This window comes from Triturus cristatus, chromosome 7 (assembly GCF_964204655.1).
Source record: "Triturus cristatus chromosome 7, aTriCri1.1, whole genome shotgun sequence".
NCBI lineage: Eukaryota > Metazoa > Chordata > Amphibia > Caudata > Salamandridae > Triturus > Triturus cristatus.
Window position 1 is genome coordinate 778,455,244 of NC_140590.1, and position 25,897 is coordinate 778,481,140.

At 44.1% G+C, this 25,897-nt stretch overlaps 1 protein-coding gene across 4 annotated transcripts in view; it reads right to left on the minus strand.

Moving 5' to 3' along the window:
- Positions 1-21,826, minus strand: part of CSNK1D (casein kinase 1 delta) — a 308,710-nt gene extending 286,884 nt beyond the window's left edge. Inside the window, exon 1 of one of the 4 annotated variants that reach the window (XM_085617576.1) lies at positions 21,257-21,826. In XM_085617576.1, coding sequence (XP_085473702.1) covers positions 21,257-21,332 — 76 coding nt within the window. In that variant the 5' untranslated portion in view covers positions 21,333-21,826. The remainder of the gene's footprint in view (positions 1-21,256) is intronic. The other 3 variants (XM_085617578.1, XM_085617577.1, XM_085617579.1) reach the window with 3 other exon arrangements.
- Between the last annotated feature and the right edge of the window lie 4,071 nt (positions 21,827-25,897).

The window sequence follows — 25,897 nt, forward strand, 5'->3', positions numbered from 1 at the left end:
GTAGGGTCTGAATACTAGCAATTCCCTTATGTTGCTACGTTTCTGCAGGTCTACATACTGGAGTTGAAGGTAGTGGTAAGAAATAGTTCAAGGGTTGGAGTGCCCTTTTGAGTCTGTGCAAACCTACTAATTTGCATGTTTTAAGGGTTTTCACCAACTCTTTTTTAATCTTTTCCCATACAGAAAAAGGTTGGAAATTTTCTCTTGGCAGTGGCAGACGTAAAACTTCTTCAGGGTTGGGAAAAAAGTGGTTGGAGGAAAAGTGAACTTGAAACATTCAGATTTACACGAGCAAATCTATACAAGCATATTTGCTCATGCTAAAATGCAGTTCACAAATATTACAGTATTATTTCTTGGCCTACTTCTGTAAATTCTTGTGAATTCATGGACTGTATATATGGACTCAATGCATGCATCAATACCATGGATGCACTTTTGAGACTTTCTTTAATTGGGCCTCTAATTAGGCCTGGGGTTAACCATGACCTTTTGTGTTTAGTAAAATTATGTCTCTCTCTCCTTCTCTCGGTCTATCAGCTGGCTTCACTGTGAGTGACAGTATTCTGCTCTATTACAAGCAGCATATTGGCACACAAAGTAGTTTTGTTCAGTGCCTGGAAGTGGTGTGGCAATATGTGCTTTTTGAGACCAAAAACAGTTTTTTGCTTTTGCCAATGCTTGTTAGAATGGCGAGGGCCCTCCAGCTCCCACACAGATAAGGTTTTACAAAAAACAATGCCTAAACAACGCATTGACAAAACCAAAATGCCTGACCACCAATTTCAGACCTACTGGCTTTGCCAATGCTTGTTTATTTTTGTTTCCCACAATCGTATTTAAACTGGTTACACTGATTTTCCATTATGAATATTTTTAGGAAATACAAGCATACATCAACATGTGACTAAATGATGCTGCAAAGATATGGTACCTAAAATCTTACAGTAGTTTAGCAAAATATTTTTTTCCTGCTTGCATTTTTTTGTGAACATTTTATTTTGAAAGCAAAGAATCATCACGGTTGCTTTCAAGCTTCTGCAAATATTTGCGTCTAATCAGAGAGCATTCAGGGAGCATTATACATAGCCTCATATTACTAAACTTTGAAAACGTGTGTACACGTTTATACTGGAACCGTCAGTAGTGCAGGCAGAGCTGACAACATTTACTTTTAGTGCTCACCCTAATAATAAAGGCTCTGCATTAATGAACCATAAATACAAGTTTGAACAGTGTTAACACATGGACACACATATTACCTTAACTTTAGACAATGCTCTTCCTTGATCCATAATGTGGTATTGTAAACTGGCAGCTAAAGGGTTTGTGCTGTAAGGGGTTGGGCCTACTTGTCCCAAGGACAAAATAGACATTAAAACTTGTTGCCCTTGACCCCAAACAATATGTCCCGGGCGTCGGGCTATAGGAATTCCACATCCCTGTGATAAGAGTAGGCTGTACTATCCCCTTCCTTTTTCCTTCTATGGGCCTGTGGCTCTTATGTGCTTGATTCCATAAAGCACTGTGAATGCTGCACTGTCAATGTTACAAACTACTAAAAACAGATAAAAAGGATACATCTCTGAGAAAACTTCAACTAAAACCGCTATCAAGCAGCACTTGCCTCAAACCATGCGAGGACTGGAGGTAGAATACTAACAAAAATAAAATGAACCTAGTCCTGCAATAGGTAAGACATCCATTTTACTGAATTTGGGAATTTAAGTAAGGCTTGTCGCCATCTAGTGGCCGATTCATGTTACAACAAAACATTTTTAAAAAAAGCAAATTGCATGCCATCATCGAATGGAACTGTTCCACGGCAGTACCACTACTGAAATAAAGTATTTTCATTCGCATTCATGCTGCAGGGAAGGCGGCGAAATGAACCAGAAATGTAATTAAACTCCGAATACACGCAAGTTAAGTAAAACTCGGATAACTGTCTTCAACCACTAAACTAAAACGTTTAATGACAAAGTCAAAGTATTAACGGCTCACAATTGACCCAATGTTCTGATGGCATTTAGTGTTAAAAAATAAAAGTTTTGTCTGTAAAGCTTACGGACGATTGCAGTGCACTTATGTTAGGATCAAAGCCACTATCACCATAGTCAATTCCTTTCAAAGGCAGGAAGTGAAGAATGGGTAGGCACAACAGCTCCAACCTCAATTCAATTACACCAAACTATTATGAGCGTGACGTCGGTACAGTCAACTGCCAAAGTTAAGCTATTAAGTCAGCAAACATGGCGCGCTAAACATACTGGGGCCTTTTATTAGAATGAATCATGGCATGATTAATTACAGATGCTGAAAACACCAGAGTGGGAGACAAAACAAACAAATGACACATGCCCAGCGACAACACGCTTGTAAATGGCAGTGGTTCAGTATGTCTCACAGGTGCATACTTGCAGCGATCCCAGTGCTAGGGAAGGATTCTAGAGCTCTTGTCACTTGAACAAGCTCTAAAAAACTTGGAAGCGATCCCAGAGCTAGGGGAGGAGTCGAGAGCCCTCGTCATGCGATCAAGCCCTCTGTGCCTTGCAGTAATCCCAGAGATCGGAGAGGAGTTGAGAGCCCTCGTCACAAGATGCTAACAGCTCTTTTCAAGCATTCGTGCATGTGCTTGCATCCACCTTGCGGAAGCGAGCAGCGGCGCGCACAGCCACACTAATTGAAAACAGATGGCCCGCGCGCCTCTGCTCGCTCCCGCAAGGTGGATGCCAGCACGAGTGTTAAAAAGAGCAGACCAATTTCTAAAAAGTCATCTCCTGGAGCAACGCATGTGCGCTGCCTAGGCGAGACCTAAAAGGATCAAACCAGATTAAAAAAACAAGCGTTGTCACAGCCACTCCGGTCATGGCACTCCGAAAGCTATTGGCGTGGTCAAAGTTAATGTTTTTGAACCATGCTGAATAGCAGCACGTCGCATGTTTAGCATGACTGAAGGCGAAGTTAAAAAGCATGAGGCCTGTTGATGTGTAGAATGGCTGTAGGTGTGAGAATGTGAATTATCTGGGTGCGTAACAATTATTTAATTGTAAAATAACAAATAAAAACAGCATGCCTATTTTAAAATGCATTCCAGAGTATCCAGCGCCAACTCCGCCCCAAAGGTATCTGAGCGCTGTCATTCTTGTTTAGAAACCAAGAAAGTGATTAGCCCAGAATCCCATGCTTTTGAGTCTACGCAGAGAAATAAACCTGGTGCCCCAGCTTCAAAGTCAGCCTCTCGGGTAGTTGTGCCACATCCTGTGCCGGTGTTTATTAAAGGAACACAGGGGAATAAAAACAGTAAAGAGGAAAGCTTGTAACAAATTAGAAGGCAAGCTTTCCAACGCACGTCGGGTGAAAATAAATACAGCCAGTGGCTAGCAGCAGACATTGCAAATATTAAAATAGCCAGGATTTGCCCAGAATCACAGGATTTTGAGCCTGCTGCCGAGACTTAAACCCAGTTTCCAGCTTCGAAGTCGGCCGATCAAGCAGTTACGCCACATCCTCACCCAGTGCTTATAAAACGAAGCATAGGAGAACAGTAAAGGGGAAAGCTTTTAACAAAGTAGGAGGCAAGCTTTTCCAATGCACAAAAAAATAAAAATCACGCAGGTTGCGAGGCAGGAGGCAGAGCTGGTAAAAGCACGAGCCCTGTGTACAGTGCTGAAAAACAAAGAAAAAAGCTGTTCCTCAAATGGCCATAAAATGGGAGCAGTGGATGTTTACAAGTACTTGGTCCATGCTCTTGGGGAGGGCTGAACACAACAAGAGGCATGGCCATGCATGTCATGTACAAATGGTGACAAAGAATAGGAGACAATGGATTGATCAAATGGGAAGCCTGTGGAGAGACTTAAGCACTCAGGTTAAACACAACATGTCTCTTCGAAAGAGCACACGTGCGGTCTAGCAGAGAACTAAAAATGAAGCACAGATTCAACCAAAACATGTAAAAGATGCCCGTGGACATCCAGAGTGGCGGCTCGGTGGTTCAACGAGTGTGGAACCAATGTGGCAAGGAGGCCCTCGCGGTGTGCTTGGTGAAGGGGCGGCTTGCAAGAGGACCAGTTTCCACAGGAGACCACCTGGGAGGCAGACGCCGCAGCTCCGGGCCAAGTGACCGGAGCCGTAGGACCCCCGCCATGTCACTGGGTCAGAGCATGCAGTGCGGGCGGGGCCAGCAGGAGGTAGCTGATTTCCACAGAGGTCGCAGTCAGACATGGACAGGAAGGACCACCGTGGAGGTGAGTTGTGATGAGGAGGGACGAGTTGAGGCACCGGGGACAGGCGGTGGCAACTGCCACTCCCTCGCACAGGCTGCCCCACCTCGCACAATCATAGTCCGAATTTTCAGTCACCGCGGCCGAGGTGCTATCTTGCCCGCTCTCATGGGGATTTGGAGGACGAAAATACCAAGATCAGCTTCTTCCCAGACTTTACAGTTACAACGTCAGCGCCATAGTTTTGATGAGATTAAAAAGGTGAGGTATGATGTACCCAGCAAGACTTACAACAATAGCAGATGGGAAGTCGTGGCACTTTACGCCGGAAGAGGCGCGGGAGTGGTCTGGGAATTAGCAGGCATCAGGAAAGAGGACACATCAAGATAAGGAGAGGAAAAAATGAGAGGGCCGGCAGATTGATGACCACCCGCCACAGCTGACCACTCTTAAAGGGGCACAGCACAAGAGAGGCGCTCGACCAGCGCTCCTGGGTGAGCGCGCTTCCTCATCAGATACTAGAACTCTCTACGGATGGGTACTCATTTTGTGAGAGACTATGGGGTGCATGGAAGTAACTTTGATGCTCCAGGGTGCTGAACCACTGGGCCAACGGCTCTGAACAGAGTAAGGCATACACTGAATGTAACTAATGTTTTGACTTTTATATTGTAGTTTTACAAGGTATTCTTTGGGGTGGGGGAGGGGTAATCAAACCGTAACCTGGCCTGATATGGCAGAGCCAACCAACCGCAACTAGTTTTAAATTACTTCCTTTGTGTGACCGGCGCTATGCAAATTGTGGATGTGTGCAGTTTTAGGCCTACGGTGCAGGGTAGCTGGGTGGCGGGGGACATTACTGCTGCTCTCTTGCAAACGTATTGTCTTTGTTTCTAGTTATAGTCTTGTCAATACCAACCACAGGAAAACAGGATACATGGACAGGGGTGGGACGGTAAAAGCTGCATGGGGTCAACCTGGGAGGAGGGGATACACTTGCACTAACCATCACATGGAGTCACTTGTCATATCTGCCCTGATTGTGTTGACACGGAATGTCAATGGTCTAGGGAATAAAAAATAACCATACCACTGTCCTAAAATAACGCCAAATACAAGTTTCCAATGTAGTTCTGCTACAGGAAATTCACTTAAAAAGCTAATCACTATAAAGCACTTAACAGGTTTGGGTATACATTCCGTGCCCATGTGCATTTTAGATCCTGCTCTAGGGGAGTAGGTATCTTACTAAAGGAGTCAGTTCCGTTCCTGCCCGTCTGTGTCTGGCACAACCCTTTGTGTAGGTACGTGGCCCTGTCGGGAGGGTGGGAGGTAGGCCCACATATTAGTTCGGTGTATATTCCGCCGAAGCTCCACATGGATGCTCTTCCAACGCTAAGCACTCTACTGCTGGAGCTACATACCGGTATTTTTAACATTGGCGGGGTGACATGCCACTATGGACCCGGCAATGGATGGGATCTTGACGTTCAATCGAGGGATGGGCTCGGAGCTGTTGCAGGCCTTTACGGAAGGGGGCTGGTTGACATGTGGCCAAACCATAATCCCATGGCACGACAGTACACCTATGTCTCAGTCACACGGGCTAGCCGCTACCGCATAGGCCATATTTTTCAGCCACCTTAGGCATGCAAGTCAATTTCATGGGGCACAACATAAGGCGAGGGGTGTACCAGACCATTCGCAGTAGGTGTGACTTCAGGGCCCACCCAGGGATTATACTATACTCCCTAGAATAGACCCGTGGAACTTCAAGGATAAGTTTATGGTCGGGTTAGGGACCGAAAGAAACAATATTTTCAAGAAAACGTAGGAACTGTGGACTCTGACTGCATCTTATGGGAGGCCTTTAAGACAGTCCTGCGGGGCTATACCCAGGCCTTAATAGGAGGCAATAAGAAGGAGCGGAGACTGAAATGCCAAGCGCTTGAACAAGAGATTGCTTCTTTGGAGACTAATGCAATGCGAGGTGGCACTCTCCCAAGACATCAGCTACGCTTCAAGAGCTCCGAGATCTAGATGAAAACACGTCTCACACCCACACTATAGCGACGCAGCATAGGCTCAATGATGCTGGCGACAAAGTAAACAAACTAATTGCCTGGTTAGAGAAGCGAGACAAAGCAAGGAAATGGATCCTTGAAGCCCAGGATTGAGAGGGGTCCCAGTGCAAGGCCAGGAAGGATATGGCAGAGTCATTTGCAGCTTATCATGAGACCGTTTATGCTTCTGTCACCGAGAAGACAGGTGAGAACTGTGTGGAGCTTCTTATGGATCTCTCTCTTCCCATATGGTCTGCTGAGGATAGGGAAGACTTCGAGCGAGATCTGGCGGTCGAAGAAGTGGAAGGGGCCATCTGCGATTTACAATCTGGGAAGGCCGTGGGCCCAAACGGCCTTCCAGTGGAGCACTATAAATGTATTGCTGATAAAGTGGAGCAACCTCTATTGAACATGTTCTAGGCTGCTAGGAAGGAGGGCTGTCTGCTGGACGACCAGAAACTAGCCACTATTGTGGCAATGCCAAAGAAGGGCAAGCCCCAAGAGCTGTGTAGCTCATATAGACCCATTTCTCTGCTGAATCTGGAGGCTACAATCCAGGCAAAATCCCTGGCCAATAGATTGTGTACGGCGATTTCCTCTGTAATTCACCCAGACCAGAAGGGATTTATGCCACAGAAACACCAGAGTGAATCTCTGGCAACTGTACAGAGTCATGCATATGACCACTGCAAGGCGGTGTGGGGCAGATGTGCTGTTTTCTTTGGATGCACACATGACATCAAAAAGTGTTGAGTGGCCTCTTCTCTTAGTGGCATTGTTCAGGCTGGGGTTTGGCCCTCGGTTTTGTAAATGGGTTACACTCCTCTATCGGTAACCCATGGCACGGATGCGAGTCCATGGGACACTTTCTTGCTCATTCACCCTACAGAGAGGTACGAGTCAGGGATGTCCCTTGTCCTCGATCTTTGCCACAGCGCTTGAAGCACTTGCGGCTTGGATCCACCAAGATCCGTTGATTCAAGGCATAGTGGAAGAGGAGAATGAGAGAACACATCTCCCTCTATGCAGGCAAAATATTGATATGTTCAGCCGCCACTTCAGACAATTCACAGACTGCTACATATTATCCAGCTATAAGGTGATTGTTCTGCATATCGGAATAACTGGGAGAAGTCCTTCATCTTTCTGCTGACAGGAGAAGCACCTCCACTGACAGAGGGTTCAGCCCTAGCGGCGCGAGGCAAATTCAAATACTTAGATAGCCAAATTTTCACACCGGCGGAAGACTTCCTGACTAAATTTACTCCCATAGTTCGAGAGGCTTTGTAATGATGTAGCCCATTGGCCAAAGCCCCCAGTGCCTCGGATGGGTAGGCAGGTCTTCTTTAAGATGATTTCCCTCCCACGTCTCCTTTATGTCATGCAGAATATACCTTACAAAGCACCCTTGGAATTTTTCCTGAAGATTAACAGTGACCTGCACCAAGCTTCTATGGGATGGGGGTAGCTCCCAAATCACCTTGCACAAGCTTCAGGGCAGGGTATTCAAGGGGAACTTGCTGTGCCCGATGTGTGAAAATACAACCTGGCAGCTAAGCTGGTATCGATTAATGAATGGGTTTGTGGGAATAGGGCCGAACTGGCCAACCAGGTAGACCATCATGCTAGGAGAGCTCGTGGCTACCCGACAGCACTGTATTGCAGTTGATTGGAACGACAGCTGCCAATCCACATGCAGACATTGGTTCAGGCATGGGGTATAGCTACAAAACTACTGGACTGGGAGGTCAAGTTAACAGAAAGAACCCCGCTCTGAGATAGTGACTTACTCCAGGAGATGGGGGGGGGGGGGGTTTGAAGGGGTTTCACAAATGGGGAATGATGGGTATCGAATACCTCAGATGTCTGAAGGAGTCTGGCACTAATCCCCTTCGAAGACCTTCTAGTAGAATATCAATTAGCAGATAGCGAGAGGTTTAAATATTTGCAACCTGGACACGTCTTACGAAGGCATAGTGGAGGGTGAACAATTGCCAAGCCAATCACCACTCTAGGATCGATTGCTCTTGGACCCAATGACAGAGGGGCCACCTCACTTATGTACAAAGAATTGATGAATAATTCTCCGGACCTTTTGTGACTATTGAGGGAGGCATGGGATGCAGATGTCAGACTACTAGAGGATGATTATGCTGAGGAGAGACAGAGTCCCCGCGAAATACCCATATGTGCACACTACTTAGGTATGGAGAGTTATGGTGTAGTTGTAAGGAGGTAGTCCAAGAACAAACAAACGCCACGGTGGCTCAAGAACTAATGAGCACATGAAATACTTGATACCACCAATGTATACTACTGTTCTCCAGCTCGTAGTGGAAGAGCGGGATTTAAGGGCTATGCTGTCTGGAGCTGCCCAAACCTCCGAATGGATGAGATGAATTATGTAAAGCAAAACAACTTTGACATTGATCAAGAAGATGGAAAACAAAAAAGGGGAAGGGGCTAAACAGAATATCATAGCAGGGAAAAATACCCTGACTGGTCATACCGTTTGTGCATAATAGTGCCTACATCCACTACAGTAAACCCACAACCTGAAAGACAGGTACATACCAGCACACAAGACGCAACAGCTGCAAAGTCATGGTACAGGTGACCTGGTCCCTTAACCGCTGGCGAGTATGATGGCCCAATGGAAAACAGCACCTGTCTGCATGGAGTAGTTATGGTGACCTTGAGTCATAAGCTGTCTCCATCATAGCATGGCATGTTTAGGTGCTTAAGGGGGAATCTAGTGTAATCAAGAGATAGGACTAGTACACCCTCACAGAATCATGCCTGCCATGAAAATTCTAAATATGAAGTGCAGCGAAATTTAAACTCTGGTACTGTGGCGTTATAAACTACTCTCTCTGGCTCAACTTGTGTTCAGAAGAGCTGTAAAGACCGGGTTGTTTCTCAAACAACTGACAGGACCGTTCATCCCAGACCATCCTTTGGAAAAACATTAACAAATCTCTCTCATGTTACTAGGAATTTGAAAATCTCATTGACTGCTTCGAGTCAGGGTTTTCACACAAGCCATAATACTGAGACGCCAATAACTGGTAGTAAAGCGACGCTCAAGTACTAGTTACTGGTGGCTGCTCAGCTGTAGTCCTTTTGGACCCATTAGACGCATTTGATATGGTATCCCACACAACTCTTACTATCAGGCTCTACAAGTCTGGCATATGCCCGAGAACCTATAACTGGTTAGCTTTCTTTCTGAGTGATAGATTACAGACTCTTCTTCCCATTTTCAGGCTGCAGCCACTCCCTGAATTGTGGAGTCTGCCAGGGCTGATTATCGAGCTCCACCTTGTTAACACCTGTGCCTTGCAATTAGCCTCTTTAACTCACTCTTAACTATAGCACTTTATCATTTACCTAAGACCCTTAAATCATCCTCAACGTCTCAGCTAACCATTCTGCCTCTTAGGCGGCTTTCAGTTCTTGGACGGTATAGTTGCTAACTGAATGACATCCAATTGTCTCAAGCTTAAAAGTGGAAAAACCAGAGGACAATCGCATCTGGCAACCAACCTAGTGGCCCTCAGAATATGGCACTCCACCGTCAGCTGTTCACTCTGATCAAAAAATATCCTTCATGTCACAAGTTAACCAAATAGCACTCTGTTTTACTCTAATTACGATGTTAAAGACTGGACATTGAGCAATTGAACCCCACCCCCGTCACTCTGAATAGGACCTAGCCTGTGTGCCTTATGTAATATCCTGTTATGAGCATTGATATCTGTAACACACTGTAGGTGTGAGATGCGATTCCAGTTGCTGATATCTGAATAGCAGATTTATGCCATCTATGGTTTAAGTGGAGAGAATACCTCGTGTGATGCTGTAAAACAGGTGTGTAAGAAATGACTGCTACTGTAAGTTAACATGTGTATAACCCCACTACGCTTTAAATGAAAAAGTACTTGTTACATGGTTCATAGCTAAAATACCATATGTATCTTTGGGTGTGGGGAGGGTTGGTTGTTTTGGGGTATTATGATTTTATTTGTATTGCGCCTTACATTTTTTCTGTGTTTCTTTGGAAAATGGTCATATCTACTTTGTGGCTTACATGCAGCAGTTGTCTCTGGGGTTCAGAGCGCTGCACTATCTGTGATATTTTGACAAAAAATATGTTTAAAAAAAAAAATACCATATGTATGTTCGGACCTATGAGAGCTATTGGCTTTGGCAGTGTGGCTACAACTAATTTTAAACAAGAGCTATAATGCAGTCAGGGCTAATGTGTTTTTTTAGCGCATTAGCACTGGGTACATCAGTCCTTTCCTTAATATTTTTAGCAATGCTGCTATACAGCATGGCTACAAATGGTTGTCACGGTCAGCAATGCCCATGCTGTACAGCATCAGCAAAAGGCAATCTCTGAGCCGTTAGACTCCAAGGTGAGACCTACTGGCTTAGCCAAACCCGGTTAGGCCTTAACACCCCTGTAATTCTGAGTAAATCAGTTAATCTATACATGAGTGAAAAAGAAAAAAAAAAGTCACCTGGCAAAAATTCCTATCACATAAAGAAAGCAATTATGCCCATGTTTTAGTGAGAATACATACTGAAACACATTTGTTATTCCAATAAATGCAGATAACCTCTGTCGTCACAAACATTTGTTCAAAGAGAAAAGGGCACATTTGAAGTGTAGGTGGCAGAGTTAAACTGCTACAAGTGGCAAGAAATTCAACAAGGACATCAGAAAATAAAAAATAAAAGTAGTACCTCAATCACAGTGTAATCAGTGGAAGGACAGCAATTAAGATGAAGCAGTCAGTACTTGGTTCATGCTGCAGCCAAATGAAGAGGAAGTGAAGCAAGCAGGTGCTGACAAATTAGAAGGCAGCAAATATAAAGGGCAATCAAGCCAGCAAAAGTTAAGCAATGGGCAAGTTGCAAGCCTCTGGTTTTACACAATATCTCTTGTAAGTTAGAGCACATGCAACACATGCACTTTAGCAGGCGAGAACTACAAATATATTTGAATTCCTCCCTCCGGAAAGGTGCAAAACAGTGGTTCAGGCCTTTCGACTAGAATACAGGAATTCCCTGCATCTAGGATGTCCGGTCCAAACATCTTTGGCTACATCCTTCGTAGCCTCCCTCCCTGGGCATTTTCCCCTACACCTTAAGATGCTCCATTGGATACTTGTGGCCAAATGCCCCATTTTAAAACTGCTGCTTAGTGTACAAAGCTCTCTAAAGACGAGTTCCTTCTGTGTCCGACAGGCTCATTCGCAATCTGCCTTCAAAACCTCCAAGATAGTCAAAACATCTGAGCATGACAACACTTCACACTATAAACCTATACTAAAAACAAGCTGTGTAGACTCTTACCAACTACCCAGGGAAATGTTTCAGGGACCCAGATGGTGTTCTAAAGCACATAACAAGTTATACAATACAGGTGAGAAACAAGCCAGAGAAGACCACCTACAGAGGCTACAAGAGAACTTTCGATGAGGTTCTGTGAACAGCAGGTATTGAAACCACCATCTCAAATAGCTATGGAAAATCCATACTACCTTAGAGGTTATACTTAGGGACTACATGATACTGTGAGCACCTGAGTAACCTTCAGCACTACTGACCTAGCACATCACACAGAAACTGAAGAACAGCTTTGACCTGGTTGGTTCTCCTCTAGCCTGCAACATCCCACTGACAATCACATTGGGTCAAGTGTCTTTGTAATGTAATGAGATGCTTATATAGCGCTCTATTACCCGACGGGTATCCTGGCTCTTAAAAAGGAGAGTCCCCACCAGAAGTTAATAGGGGCAGCCGAGGTGTGACACAGGAAGGGAGGAAAAGAGAGATAATATCAGAGGGAAAAAATTACTCCAGCCTAGGGTATAAAACGTTTTTAACTTTTTCCTGAAATCTATAAGACTTTGGACCTGACGTAGATCCAAAGGGAGAGTGTTCCATAGCCGAGAAGCAACGGCAGAGAAGGATCTGCCACCTGTTCTGGACCGCCTGAACCTGACTACATTCATCAGAAATGCAGAAGCAGAACAAAGGTTTCTAGTTGGAGAATACCAGCTGAATTTTCTTTGCAGGTGCTTAGGGCCCATTCCATGAGCTGCCCTAAAGACAGTGCATAGAGCTTTGAATTGAATTCGCTGGTGGATCGGCAGCCAATGCAAATCTCGCAAGGCTAAGGTGGTTTAGGTTTCCATTTACTGTAGCATGCCTCAATGCTCTCCCTTTCAAGTGAATCCACTTTTACAGTTATACACTGCCAACAATGGTTTACATGGCATGTGAATGATCTACAGGTACCTCTCTTCACCTCAACCTACTAGTGAGCCCAAGAGAATTAAACCTAGTGGCAGATCGCATAAAGCACCTACAACACTGGTGAACCAGAAACAGCTCTGCTCTAATTGTGTCAAGTCAAAAAACATGTTTTCAGTCAATCCTCAGCCTTTCAAAACAGTAAAACAACTGTTAAAAGAACTATAAACCCAGACAACCGATAGTTCTCTGGATGTAAAGCAGAAGTTGCAAAGTAACCAAACATGACATTTCCACATTTACTTCTTAGGAGTAGTCCTGCTCCTACAAACAGCTCAGAAAATAGCCTTGGTTTATGCAGTAATGTTCAGACTAGACTGTCTACATTAGGCTTCCAAAGGCACTCCACAAAATATATATATATTTTTTAGGTCTCGCCTGATCCAGCACATGCGCTGCTCTGGCGAGACATTTAGTAAGAGCGGGTATGGAAGTGCTACCAAAGCGGCCACCAGCTTGCGATTAGGTGCACAAGAGCGCGCCTCAGTCCGCCTCTGCTTTCACTTTTGGCGCCGCGCACGACGCTGCATCTGCTTTTGGCGCCGCACGCGCGTCACTGCATCTCCTTAAAAACTTCTATTTCTTAATTTTGCTATAATCGCGGCACCCGCGCTTTTTTAACATTAAAAGTGAAGCGCAGGTGCCGCAATTATAGCAAAAGTAAAGAAACTGAAAAAACATCTATTTCTTTACTTTTGCTATAATCGCGGCACCCGCGCTTTACTTTTAACATTACAAGTAAAGCATTGGCATAGCCAATAGGTCTCCCGTTTGTGACCTTATAAGTGTTTAACCATGCAACAGTTAATGTCGTTTCCCCAAAGATATTGTGCTGCATAACTAAATACTTATAAGGTCCAAAAAACCCGTGACCTATTGGCTATGCCAATGCTTGTTTTTAAACGCCAACCAAATCTAGGCCACATTGAACATTTAGCTTTTGCTGTTATGCTCACAGGACGCCTGCAATGAAGGCACAGACTGATCAGATGAACGATTCAGTTAAAGACCCTGGGCACCAATCTGAATGCCTTTACATGGTGGCACTTGTCCGTGGTCGTTTGGCTACATAATTGCTCACTGACAGAAGTCCACCTTCTCCCGGTTTACATGTCAAAATAGAAAATGTTAGACAGCCACACACCTAATGCCCTGCCAATATAAATGGTTCTCACAAATACTGAATACAAGATTTACTGAGCTTCTACAAAGGATTAAAGACTCATTCACTTTTTCGGCAACACTTCATATGTTAATGATTTTGCAAGAATATAGCCAAAAGGTAGCAAAGTGCTGTACATGGTCAAAGACAAGCTCAAATTTAACGAGTCAACAGAAAGGAAAATGGGTTGTGGATGGTTAATGCATTGTGATGCAGTCTTCCTATGGCCTACAGCAGGATAACCTACTTATGAACCTAACTCAGCAACTTTGTCTCATGCCCTTCAAATCCAAAACGGTTGGTCAGATGCCAAAGACCGCACTTATCACCTGAAAAGTCTAGGGGCACCTACTACCTGCCCGACGTAATGCAGTTAGTTAGGTACCAATATGGTCTTCAGAACCTGGACATGCTCGCCACTGGACCCTTATGGTGCGCCAGTCATTATGGTGCCTCATTCTTCCTCACCCGAAGTGCTTTGAAACTGCCGTCCCCCACTTACCCAAAAAACTAAAGTCTGTATATGAATGAATAAAACACTTTATGGTATTAACCCCTTCCATGCCCATGACGGAACGGTTCCGTCATGAGCATCGGTTGCGCTGTGCTCATGACGGAACCGTTCCGTCATGGGCCCGCCCGCGCTCGAACCCTTCAGCACCGCGGGGGAATTCCCGCAGCGCTGAAGGGGTTAATCATTTGATTACAAAAAAAACAGAAAAAGAAAAAAATAAAGTGCGAGCATAAAAATAAAATATTTTCAGTGATTAAAATTCCCTATAAAAAGAGCACACGTTTCATAATACCGTATTTATACATGTACATCTATATATTATAAAAGCCATCTAAACAATTAATACTTTATAGGCATGCTCTAAAAACAGTACCAGCCTTCTAATTGCACTGCCCTCTTTGAGCCTGAAACAATATCGTACGGCCTCTGCAGTTGTTCTTATTTTAACGTTATTAAACAAGGGGCGTAAATAAGTCCTCCGTACGTACATCAGCTTCGGGCAGACGCATAATAAATGTTCAAGAGTTTCTTTACTAATTTCACAAAGCAGACATGCTTGTAAATCTTTAAGTGCCTGGTTCCAAGTCCCTTCAAACTCCCCAATCGGCATGTAAAATTGTCTGAACCTTAAGTATTTCCGTTTTATGTAACTGGATAGATTCCATCCCAAGTATTCTTGAGCCTGTAGGGAATATGTATCAATTACTAGGACCATATGTTTATATTTCTCAGCTTGTAGAAGGTCTAAGTTCCACTGTCTTATATTTAGCGTATTACGTATTAGATCTTTCCGCACATCTCAAGCCATTCGCCCCAACTCCTGTATATCAGTCTGTATAGACTACACTAGAAAAACTAAAAGCAACTGGAAATACCACATGCATAGAGTGCTGCAGCAACTGGTAAAAACCATAGCGCAACCATATTAACAAGCAGTGGTAACGCCAATAGGTTCCACCTACAGGATGGCTGAAACAAAAAAAAAAAAATAAGGTATGGTGGTTATTTCCGGCTTGTCAACTTCGGTCCTGTAAACGAACAGCTGATGCCTTACGTGTGTTCAAATCCGATACAACTAAATAGCTTGTATTCGTAATAGAGATATTTGATTTATGTTTGGCATATAAGGATTAGGTTGTTATCTAGGAACCAATAAGCGCTATGTCTATTGCATGGAGTGGCCAGTTCTTGACATCTTGTAATAAGGATCAGATCAGTACCCTCATAACTGGTGGCTCACTATGATTAAATTTACTAAATACCATCTCGAATTAGGAATTGAATCTTCCCACCCAAATATTTTATATTTTACTATAGTCGAGCGGTCATGTTGCTGCTTTTATGATGCGTTTTAAAAAAAAAAATGTACTCTTGTAAGGTTTTACAGTACACTTGAATGGTTGCCATTTTATGTGAATGGTCTTAAAACGATCGAACAATACATACACACAAACACGTGCTGCAGCCTGCACTGGCTGTGACAAGCTGTTTTTTTTTTTTTTTGCTCGCGGTCAGGGAATGGGCGGCAACACAGAAGGAGGGCCCCCAAGTGGGAGGCAACACAGAAGGAGTGCTGCCATTTGTGTGCGGGGACACAGACAACACACTGGGTGTGGAGAAAAAAAAGCTGTATGATGCAGTCAGCAGAGACCCGCAAGCAATGGGACAAGAGGGTTAGAGGGAGGGGCTGGGGACAAGCACACAGACAACAAAGGTTTGGAGAGAAGAGCCGGGGGCAAGCACATTGGTAGCGAAGGGCCGGCGGGAGGGACATGGGGGCAGACTACAAGAGACAGCTGGAAAACACACACTCTTAACACAAATAAAAAAAGTAGCGCCTAAAATATGAGCAATGGAAGTACAGAAGTAATGCGTCTATGCTCCAAGGGGGAAGGTCAAGCACACAAAGAGGGAGGGAGGGAAGCATACAGCAGCTGACATATAAAAAGCAGATAAATGAGTGACAATGAAGTCAACTAACGCAAATGGCGGTCTCTAAGCCTACGATTACAAAACCAAAGTCTGAAACGGACAGTGCATATGCAGTCTCTGACGAGACTTACAAATGAATGTCAAAGACACAGCGGGTGCATCATTAACTCGTTATACTATATATATTTTTTTTTTATAGGACATACTGCATTAAAAGACTTATGGGCTAGCCTCTCAGGATTGAACATATAACTCTAACCAAAATAAGTAATTTAAGTCGGGAGGAAAACCATCAAGAATACAATAAAAGCATCAAACCTTTGAAAATGACATACAGGCTTGCTAGAGACTACATATAGCCAACACCCGAAAGACCGAATTTTTAAAAGAAAAATGCCTCATCAAAATCCAGTTTAGAGCTACAATGGCATGGATGATGATGAAGAATCAAAGGATTTTACAATTCCCCGTTAGAACTTAGGGAAGCCTAGAAGAAAAGCATGACTTCTGACCAAACTATACATCATGTCAAAATGCCAACTGGTGATGATATTCTGTAAAATACTCAATGAAAACTATTGCTAACCCTTAAAAAGTTGCAGATAAGTAGGGTACAGGATCCTGCATCATATGTAATGACCTGTGGGGACATCCAATTGTGTTATGAACTAGAGAATTTTGTTAATGTTATTTTATGGAGTGATTAAACCAGAAACGTTTAGTTGTTTTCTATGTTTGTATGGCCAGTATTGGTACACATCAAATGAATACAATAAACTTGAAACCACAGCTCTTAGAAAGGATGTTCTGTGTAACCCCTTCAAATGGTATTTCAAGAACACCAACAGCGGACCTCCTAGGCAGCACCTCGTGCCAGTTCCTATTTATAAGTTCACTGTGCAAAACTACCCCTGCGCTAGCCGTTGAGTAACGTCACTGTGTTCCAGATCAAACGATATTCTAATTCATGGGGGTGCGCAGCTCAAGAAGTCCAATCTGAACCAATAGTTGGAAAAAATAATTTCCTTATTCTGATAAGTCTTTTTTCTTTATAAAGCATCAAATATACGATATCCAGCCAACACGTTTCATTCCCAAAAGGGAACTTCCTCAGGGCTTATAGACAATGACTTCAAAAGTTCAGGATCGCTGCTGTGTAGTGGTATATAAATTCATTGGTATGTTCTTATGTATACCTCTTAAAGGTATACTTACAGATTACACACTACGGAGCAGGACGTTTTCGACTACCAGGCCTACACAGACCCCTTTTATGTATGGGCAACGGTGCAATACACTGTTTGACCTGTGATTGTAATACAAGATCCTTCCAAACACTGATATTCTTGGACCAAGGGACATTGTTTGGGGGATTTCAAGACAACCTGGAGGTATACATAAGAAAATACCAATGAATTTATATACCACTACACACTTTTGAAGTCATTGTCTACAAGTCCTGAGGAAGTTCCCTTTTTGGAATAAAACGCGTTGGCTGGATATCGTATATTTGATGCTTTCTAAAGAAAAAAGACTTATCAGAATAAAGAAATTATTTTTTCCAACTATTGGTTCGGATTGGACTTCTTAAGCTGCGCACCCCCATGAATTAGAATACCCCTTCAAATGGTATATCGAATTTTAAGAAGGATCATAGAGACAACTGCCACTGTTCCTCAGGATTCTGTAGTATAATTTAAGACTGCCAGAGAAAATCATTGTTCAAGCATGTGTAGAAGATTCAGAGTGTAAAACATTTACGGGGGGGGGGGGGGGGGGATTCAGAAGCAAAGCATGCATCAGTACCACCTACCACACAATACCAGAATGCATTAACAAAAAAAGACGGGGCTATATTGCACAATTAGGAGGGGGGAGATTATTCCTAATTTATTGCCCTTTCGTGTCCTACATTGGTAATAGATTTTAATAGTTCTCATTCGCCCCCTTTTTGGATCCTTTATTAAAAAAAGAGAACACAGTACCTCTAAACACACTGAAGATTGGACTCCTTGGATAATCTTATGTAATGATGGTGGTATGTTTCAAAACTGTAATGGGTGTAGGAGATTGTAACTAACTTTATTTAATGGTACATTTTCTACACAAGGTTAACAAAAAAGATGGGGGATGGTAACAAAAGAAACAATTAGGGCTCAACCCTCACTTAACTACATTATTCAAAAGGGCTCAAGATCAGCCTACCTTGCACTACCCGATTGCTTGGAAAGCAGGTCTCTGTGAGAAAGCATGTAACCTAGTGTGAGTAAAGGGTACCGCCCTCTCTCTTTTTAAGAAACCAGTAAGACGGCAAATGTGGCTCTCTGAAAATGCTTTGCCAGTATAAGAAAAGAATAGACAATACACTGAGAATATGTTCGTCTAAATTAAGCAAAAGAGCCCCACAGTATTTTTGTTGATGGATTCTGAGAAGATTAAGAAGCAGGAGGTGTTCTCACATGAACGATGGCAGGAGCAGTAACAAAGTGTGGAAAGCCTAAAAGAGGTCGCACAAAAGTGACACTTACTTTATTAGCCTCTCAAATAGCCCACTGCACTCTGTCCCCAAATATACACATCCACAAAAGTCACCAGTTTTGCAGTTTTAGTAATCCAAGAAAATTGATAGAGCTGTACAGATAATTCAGAAAACGTAATCCGTACTGTCTAAAAGTGGCAGTTCTGAGTTTTTAAATACACCAAGTATCTGGTAATTATGTGCCAAGCATATTGTTCAAAAAGCATTCTTGCCAATAATACATTATAGTGCGTGATCAGTCTCTTTGGGAAAGGAAAAAACATCAGTCAATCGATAAAAATTCTCAGGAGATAACTATAGCCAGGTTAAAGAGTTAATTGCAGAACTTCGCGTTTCACAAAGCCAAAACGCTTGGAGTCCAGAAAAAAGGCATAGTTCAAGGTTGCATAACTCGATCGAGTTTGTTACATATAACATCCATCATTAAATTCTGTCTCTGAGACAAAGGTTCAAAAGTGCTCAAAATCCACATATGTGATGCTAAACGGATGCTCCAGCAAGACACTGAGAAAGGGGGGGGGGGTTGTTGTTGCCCCCAAAATATGTCAAATTGGTTTTAAGCCGTGACGCCATATGTGTATTTTGAGCGCTTAAAATCCTGGCTAAGAGCTAGAACCTAAGATATGCATTACACACGTGACAAACTGGATCGAAGAATGACACTCTGATCCCTGTCGTTTTGCTTGACTCTGAACGTTTTGACTTTGCGATACAATTAAATTCCGCAATGAACTAACTCCGTTTTAGCTACGTCCTGAGAGTTTTTTGATGGAATGACTGGTGTGTTTCCCTCCCCCCATCATTTCTTAAAGAGAGGGATCACGTACTATGATGGATTATTGGCATATACTTTATTTTAACGATGTGCTTAGTACATAACCACCAGTTACTTCATGTATTTAAAAACTGTTAGCTGCCACCTTAGTACAGTAGGGATTTAATTTTCTGAACTTTTGACCCCCAATTAATGAATTTTCTTGGATTATTAAAGCTGCAAAACTGGTGACTTTTTGGAACGTGTACTATTCGGGGGCTGAATGCAGTGAAAGATTAAGTTATCTGATACGCTAGCGGTAAAACAATATTTTATTTTATTTCCTCATTACCACGGCTACCCCTGGCACCGCTTTTCACAGGATTGCGAAAGTTTGATGGCAGTGTATTTATTTTGGCAGCGCATACGAATGGGGTGTGAGTGGCACTGAAGAGACAAGGATAATACTCTGATCTACTGCCACGGCCTACTCATTACAGTGATGACCAAGGGACACAAAAAGATATTTTTCCTGACAGTACGCCGAGGTGACGGCTGAGGAGACAAGGGGATAGGAAACACTGGTAAGACTTGAAAGACCACCGTTGATCCCGAGATGAATGTAAGCACGGGGTATGGCACATCTGTTAGGCAAACTATAGATCTGTGGTAGAGATAAAGTGGTACAAACAGGGGCATTGAGACGCATGAGGTATAATGAAGTGTTGGATTAGACCAGCCCTGGGGTTTCAGTTCATCTCAAGAAAACTTACGTTTACTCGTAGATCCACTTATCCGAAAATAGACTTGTGAGACACTGCCGATTACATTATGTCTATGACGTTCTCGGAAGTTCCACTAGTCCTTAAGTTACTGCCTGCCCACCTACCTACAGTTTACACCGTAGATGGCCGCTCTACTCTGGGGTTCTATTTACAACTCTAAATTTGAGAAATGCTCAATTTTAGAAGAAAAGCCCACAACTCTTTCCGCAAGCTAAGGCTTGTGTCCCTACGTTCATACCCTACCACTCCCTTCCCTAGGGGGATGTTTACATAAGTGAAGACGTGCAGCGACTGTACTCGGCCTTCTCTCTAAGGTTCGGTGCCCTATGGGTGCAGATGGACACAATCATTGAAACGGTTTACATTTTTAACTAAAACGTGACGTTTCCTTAGCTCGAGGCCCTTAAAACAAAGAGTGGTGCCTCAAACCTTCCGCCCGAACCTATAAAACGCTTCTCTGCCCCATCATAGTCTAGACTCTCGCTAAGAGAACACGATCCATAGTAACCTCTATACCAGTCACAGATCCCACTCAACCTCCCAAAAATATGTACTGCTCACCACACCCCAATACGATTCCTGGAGTACAAACTACGTACTATTCACATTATTTGCAGTACCCCAACATACAAGGGTTTGTGAACCTCAAAGTAACTCACAGGATCTGTAATGCCCACCACACCCTTCAGTACACAAGCTTACACAGTAATGTACCCCCCCCATAAGCTTACACAGTCTGTTCTGCTCCCCGTAGCAGGCACCAACCACTGAAAGACCCCCCAAAACAAGGGCTCTATGCTTTAGTCATTGACACTCCTAAGCTCTGTATTTCTCACACTTCTTCCATCGCCAGCAAACCACAAGCCTATAAATCCCACCTTTACCCCCCAATTTGTACCCTCTCAATACGGTATCACCACTGTTGTATTGCCACATTCGCCCAAACTTCCTCACCCAAATAAATGTCCCCGAAAGAGCCGCTGCCGATTTTCCGACCCAGTCGGTATCTGTTCCCGACCCGAAGCTCCATGGCTCTATCGTTCTGTTCAGCTCCCGGGGATCCTGGGGCGGCTCCCCGGCCTGTTGGATCTCCCCCGGTCCAAAGACTCCTTGTCACCTCGAATACAGCTTTAATTGTTCTGGCACCTTCCCGAATATGCGGTTTTTAGTCTCCGGTTCCGCTTTTTGGAGCCTGCAACAGTTGATTTTCTTCTCCCTGATGGCCTGCCTCCTGTTCCCGAGTTTAAACTCTCGCCTCTCCCGGCTCCCCCGGTCAGATCCCGGGTGTCACTGTCCCCATTGCTCACTCGGCCCTGAGTAACGGCGGACTCTCAGTGGCCCGATGTGTGGCTTGCCCGGGCTCCGGGGCTCTTGCTCAGCCACCGCTTTCACTGAGGAGCCCTTAGACAGCCCCGGATTCCGTCGGATGCCGGCTGCCCCTGCGCCCGATCAGTTCTTTCTACCCGGACTACGGTCAGCCATACTCTGTGACGTCACTTCCCTTGACAACGGCGGCCAGGCGGGGCCAAAACAAGTAGAGGTGGGCGGGAACAGTTAAGGCCGGGACCCGAGACGACTCTACTGGGAAGGCCATTTACGCAATGCCCCGGCTTTAGGCCTTTAGAGCCGGAGCTTATTCGGAATATTGCTTCAAAATCTGGAGTTTCCGTTAGAGCAAATCAATATCATTTTCCAGTATGATGTTTTATTGATACGGTGCAAGATATAGTTATGATAGTTTGTGCCCTTATTACTCCTCTTTAAACCCAGTGTTTATTCCCGACAAGATACTGTGCGATTACCCAAAGTGTAACTGTCCAGCAGAAATGATAGGGAATAAAGCACAGTAAAATTTATAGGCGATAACAGATCAACATTTTTCAAAGGAGGACCTGTGTAAATGGTACTCTTCATATTTCCAGATGCCTTCCCCGCACACCTCAGTTTACGGATGCTCAGTAGGGACCAGCGCTGCTTGCGGCCCTCCGCAGAACATCATACTTGACTTTAAAGAGCACTAAATATTGGGGGGTGGGGGGGGGGGGAGAGGGGGCAGGTTGTTCAGGGTAAAAGGAAAAGCATTTCTTTGCTCATTAACCCCTTAACAGCTGGGCCTCCCCTCCCCCCCCAACCCCAGTGCTGAGCACTTTTTTGGCTATTTGTAGTGGTTCGCGATTAGGCCTCTGTAACTTTTTGACCACATAAGGTATCCATGCCAAATTTGCGTCCTTTTCTTCCAACATCATGGGGATTCTAAAGGTACCCAGGGTTTGTGGATTCCCCTGGAGGGGTCCCAGAAATTAGCCAAAATACAGCTAATTTTTGTTTTTTTTGTGAAAAATTGTGAAAAAGTGCTGCAAATGAAAGCGTCTGGGTTTTTCCCTGCAAATGGCATCATAAAAGGGTTTGTGGGGCTGAAATCACAATTTCCCCAGCTTTTAGAGAATGACAGACTTTTGTCAGAAAACCACAATGTTTTACACAGTTTTGGCATTTTTCTGGTACATAGCCTATTTTTGCTATTTTTTGTGCTTTCAACCTCCTTCCAGTTAATGGTAGAAATGGGTATGAAAGCAATAATGCATCATGGAAAGCTATACATTTTAGAAAAGTAGACAAAATGCTGAATTCAGCAAGGGGTCATTTGTGTAAATCCATCAAGGTTTCATTAAAGAAACTAACAGTTAAATATAGGAAAAATGGAAAATTAGTTGGAAAAAACCAACCTTTTGTGTCAACGTTTTCACCTGTAACTTCTTCTAATTATGACAACTCTTTGAAAGCAATATACCGTTGCATCCACTGGACCTTACTGGTTGTGGGGAGATATATAGGACTTGTAGGTTCACCAAGAACCCGACAAACCCCGAGCCCAAAGCTGAGCAGCATCTTGCAATGGTTTTTTATTATGTACCGGTTATATAGCAATTATTCTGGGAAAATGTATACTTGGAAAATTCGGTATGAAAGACTCCTATGTATTTCTGAAATGGGAACAAAATGTAGAGTTTAGAAAATGTATATATATGCACATTTCCGAAATTGGGAATGCTCATACTAGCATGTGAATTATTGGTCATTTTTCAAACAGACTTTTTTTTTACACATTGTCTTTCATTTGGAATGCAGAAATGCATCGAAAGTCAATAGGTAATAACAGTTGCTTTACAAATCTGAATTACCCTAAGTCTCCCGATACAAATGGTACCTCACTTGTGTGGGTAGGCATAGTGCCCACTACAGCAAACGGCTAAAAATGCAACGTGAACACACCACATTTTCACAATGAAAAATGACCCTTTTTTTGCAAAGTGCCTAGCTGTAGATTTTGAACCCTATCTCTGCCGGCAACTAGGGAAACCTAGCAAACCTATACATTTATGAAAAGTAGACACCCAGGGCAATCCAGGAGGGGGTGACTTGGCTGGTTCTCACCTGTTTCTGTTATCCAGAATCCCTTGCAAACCTAAACAATTGTCAGAAAAACCACATTTTCCTCACATTTCTGTGGTGGAAAGTTTTGGAGTCTGCGTGGATCCACAAATTTCCACCCACCCCGCGTACCCCAAAGTCTTCCAAGAAAAATGGTACCTCATTTCTGTGGGAGGCCCAAGTACCCGCGACAGGAAACGGCCTAAAATGCAACGTGGACACAGCACATTTTCGAATTGAAAACGGACCCTTTTTTTGCAAAGTGCCTAGCTGTAGATTTTGGACCCTAGCTCTGCCGGCAACTAGGGAATCTTAGCAAACGTATACATTTATGAAAAGTAGACACCCAGGGCAATCCAGGATGGGGTGACTTGGTTGGCTCGCACCAGGTTCTGTTACCCAGAATCCATTGCAAACCTAAAACATTGTAAAAAAAACACATTTTCTTCACATTTCTGTTGTGGAAAGTTCTGGAATCTGTGTGTATCCACAAAATTCCACCCACCCAGTGTTCCCCAAAGTGTTCCGAGAAAAATGGTACCTCACTTGTGTGGGAGGCCCAAGTACCCGCGACAAGAAACGGCCCAAAACGCAACGTGGACACACCACATTTTCGCAGTGAAAACTGACTCTTTTTTTGCAAAGTGCCTAGCTGTAGGTTTTGAACCCAAGCTCTGCCGGCAACTAGGGAAACCTAGCAAACCTATACATCTTTCAAAACTAGACACCCAGGGGAATCCGGCATGGGGTGACTTGGCTGGCTCTCATCAGGTTCTGTTACCCAGAATCCAATGCAAACCTAAATAATTGTCACAAAAAACACATTTTCTTCACATTTCTGTGGTGGAAAGTTCTGGAATCTGCGTGGATCCACAAAATTCCACCCACCCCGCATTCCCCAAAGTCTTCCGAGAAAAATGATACCTCACTTGCGTGGGAGACCCAAGTACCCGCAACAGGAAACGGCCCAAAACGCAACATGGACACACCACATTTTCGCAGTGAAAACGGACCCTTTTTTTGCAAAGTGTCTAGCTGTAGTTTTTGAACCCTAGCTCTATCGGCACCTAGGGAAACCTAGCAAACCTAGACATTTTTTAAAACGAGACACCCAGGGGAATCCAGCATGGGGTGACTTGACTGGCTCTCACCAGGTCCTGTTACACAGCATCTCTTGCAACCCTAAAAAATTGTCCCAAAAACATATTTTCCTCACATTTCTGTGGTGGAAAGTTCTGGAATCTGCGTGGATCCACAAATTTCCACCCACCCCGCGTCCCCCAAAGTCTTCCAAGGAAAATGGTACCTCATTTGTGTGGGAGGCCCAAGTACCCGCGACAGGAAACGGCCCAAAACGCAACTTGGACACACCACATTTTCAAATTGAAGACGGAACCTTTTTTTTCAAAGTACTGTGAGGAAGTCACCGCCACACCCTGGACTTCCAAGATGGCGGCGGCGCTCTGCCAAACCGGAAGTGAGGGCAGCGTTCTAGTCGCTGACGCACACCCCAGCGAGGACGCGGCTGGCGAGTGGGAGGATAAAGAAACGCCGGGAAAAGACTCCGGCGTTCGGCGAATAGAGACAGAAGAAGGAGTCCCAAGAGCAGAGTTTTCAGACACTAAAGGAGTCTCTGTGTAACGCACCTGTGTTAACCTGTCCCGATTTTCGGAAGACCTTTGTCTTACAAACAGATGCCTCGGGGAGGGGTCTAGGGGCTGTCTTATCACAACCAGATGACTCTGGGGATCTGCCACCCATTCTTTTTCTCAGTAGGAAATTATTCCCTAGGGAAACCAAGTATGCCACAATTGAAAAGGAATGTTTGGCCATTAAATGGGCTTTGGAGGCTCTTCAATACTATCTCTTAGGCCGACATTTTTTTCTTCTTACGAACCACGCTCCCCTTACCTGGCTCTCTATCCATAAGGACTCCAACCCTAAAATCCCTCGTTGTTTTCTTGCCTTGCAACCTTTTACTTTCAGTACCATGCATGTCCCAGGGAAGTCACAAACCAACCTGGACTTTATGTCCTGATTCCCCGTCTCAGAATGGCCCGACCGTCCATTCACAGGGGGAAGGCAATGTGAGGAAGTCACCGCCACACCCGGGACTTCCAAGATGGTGGCGGCGCTCGACCAAACCGGAAGTAAGGGGAGCGT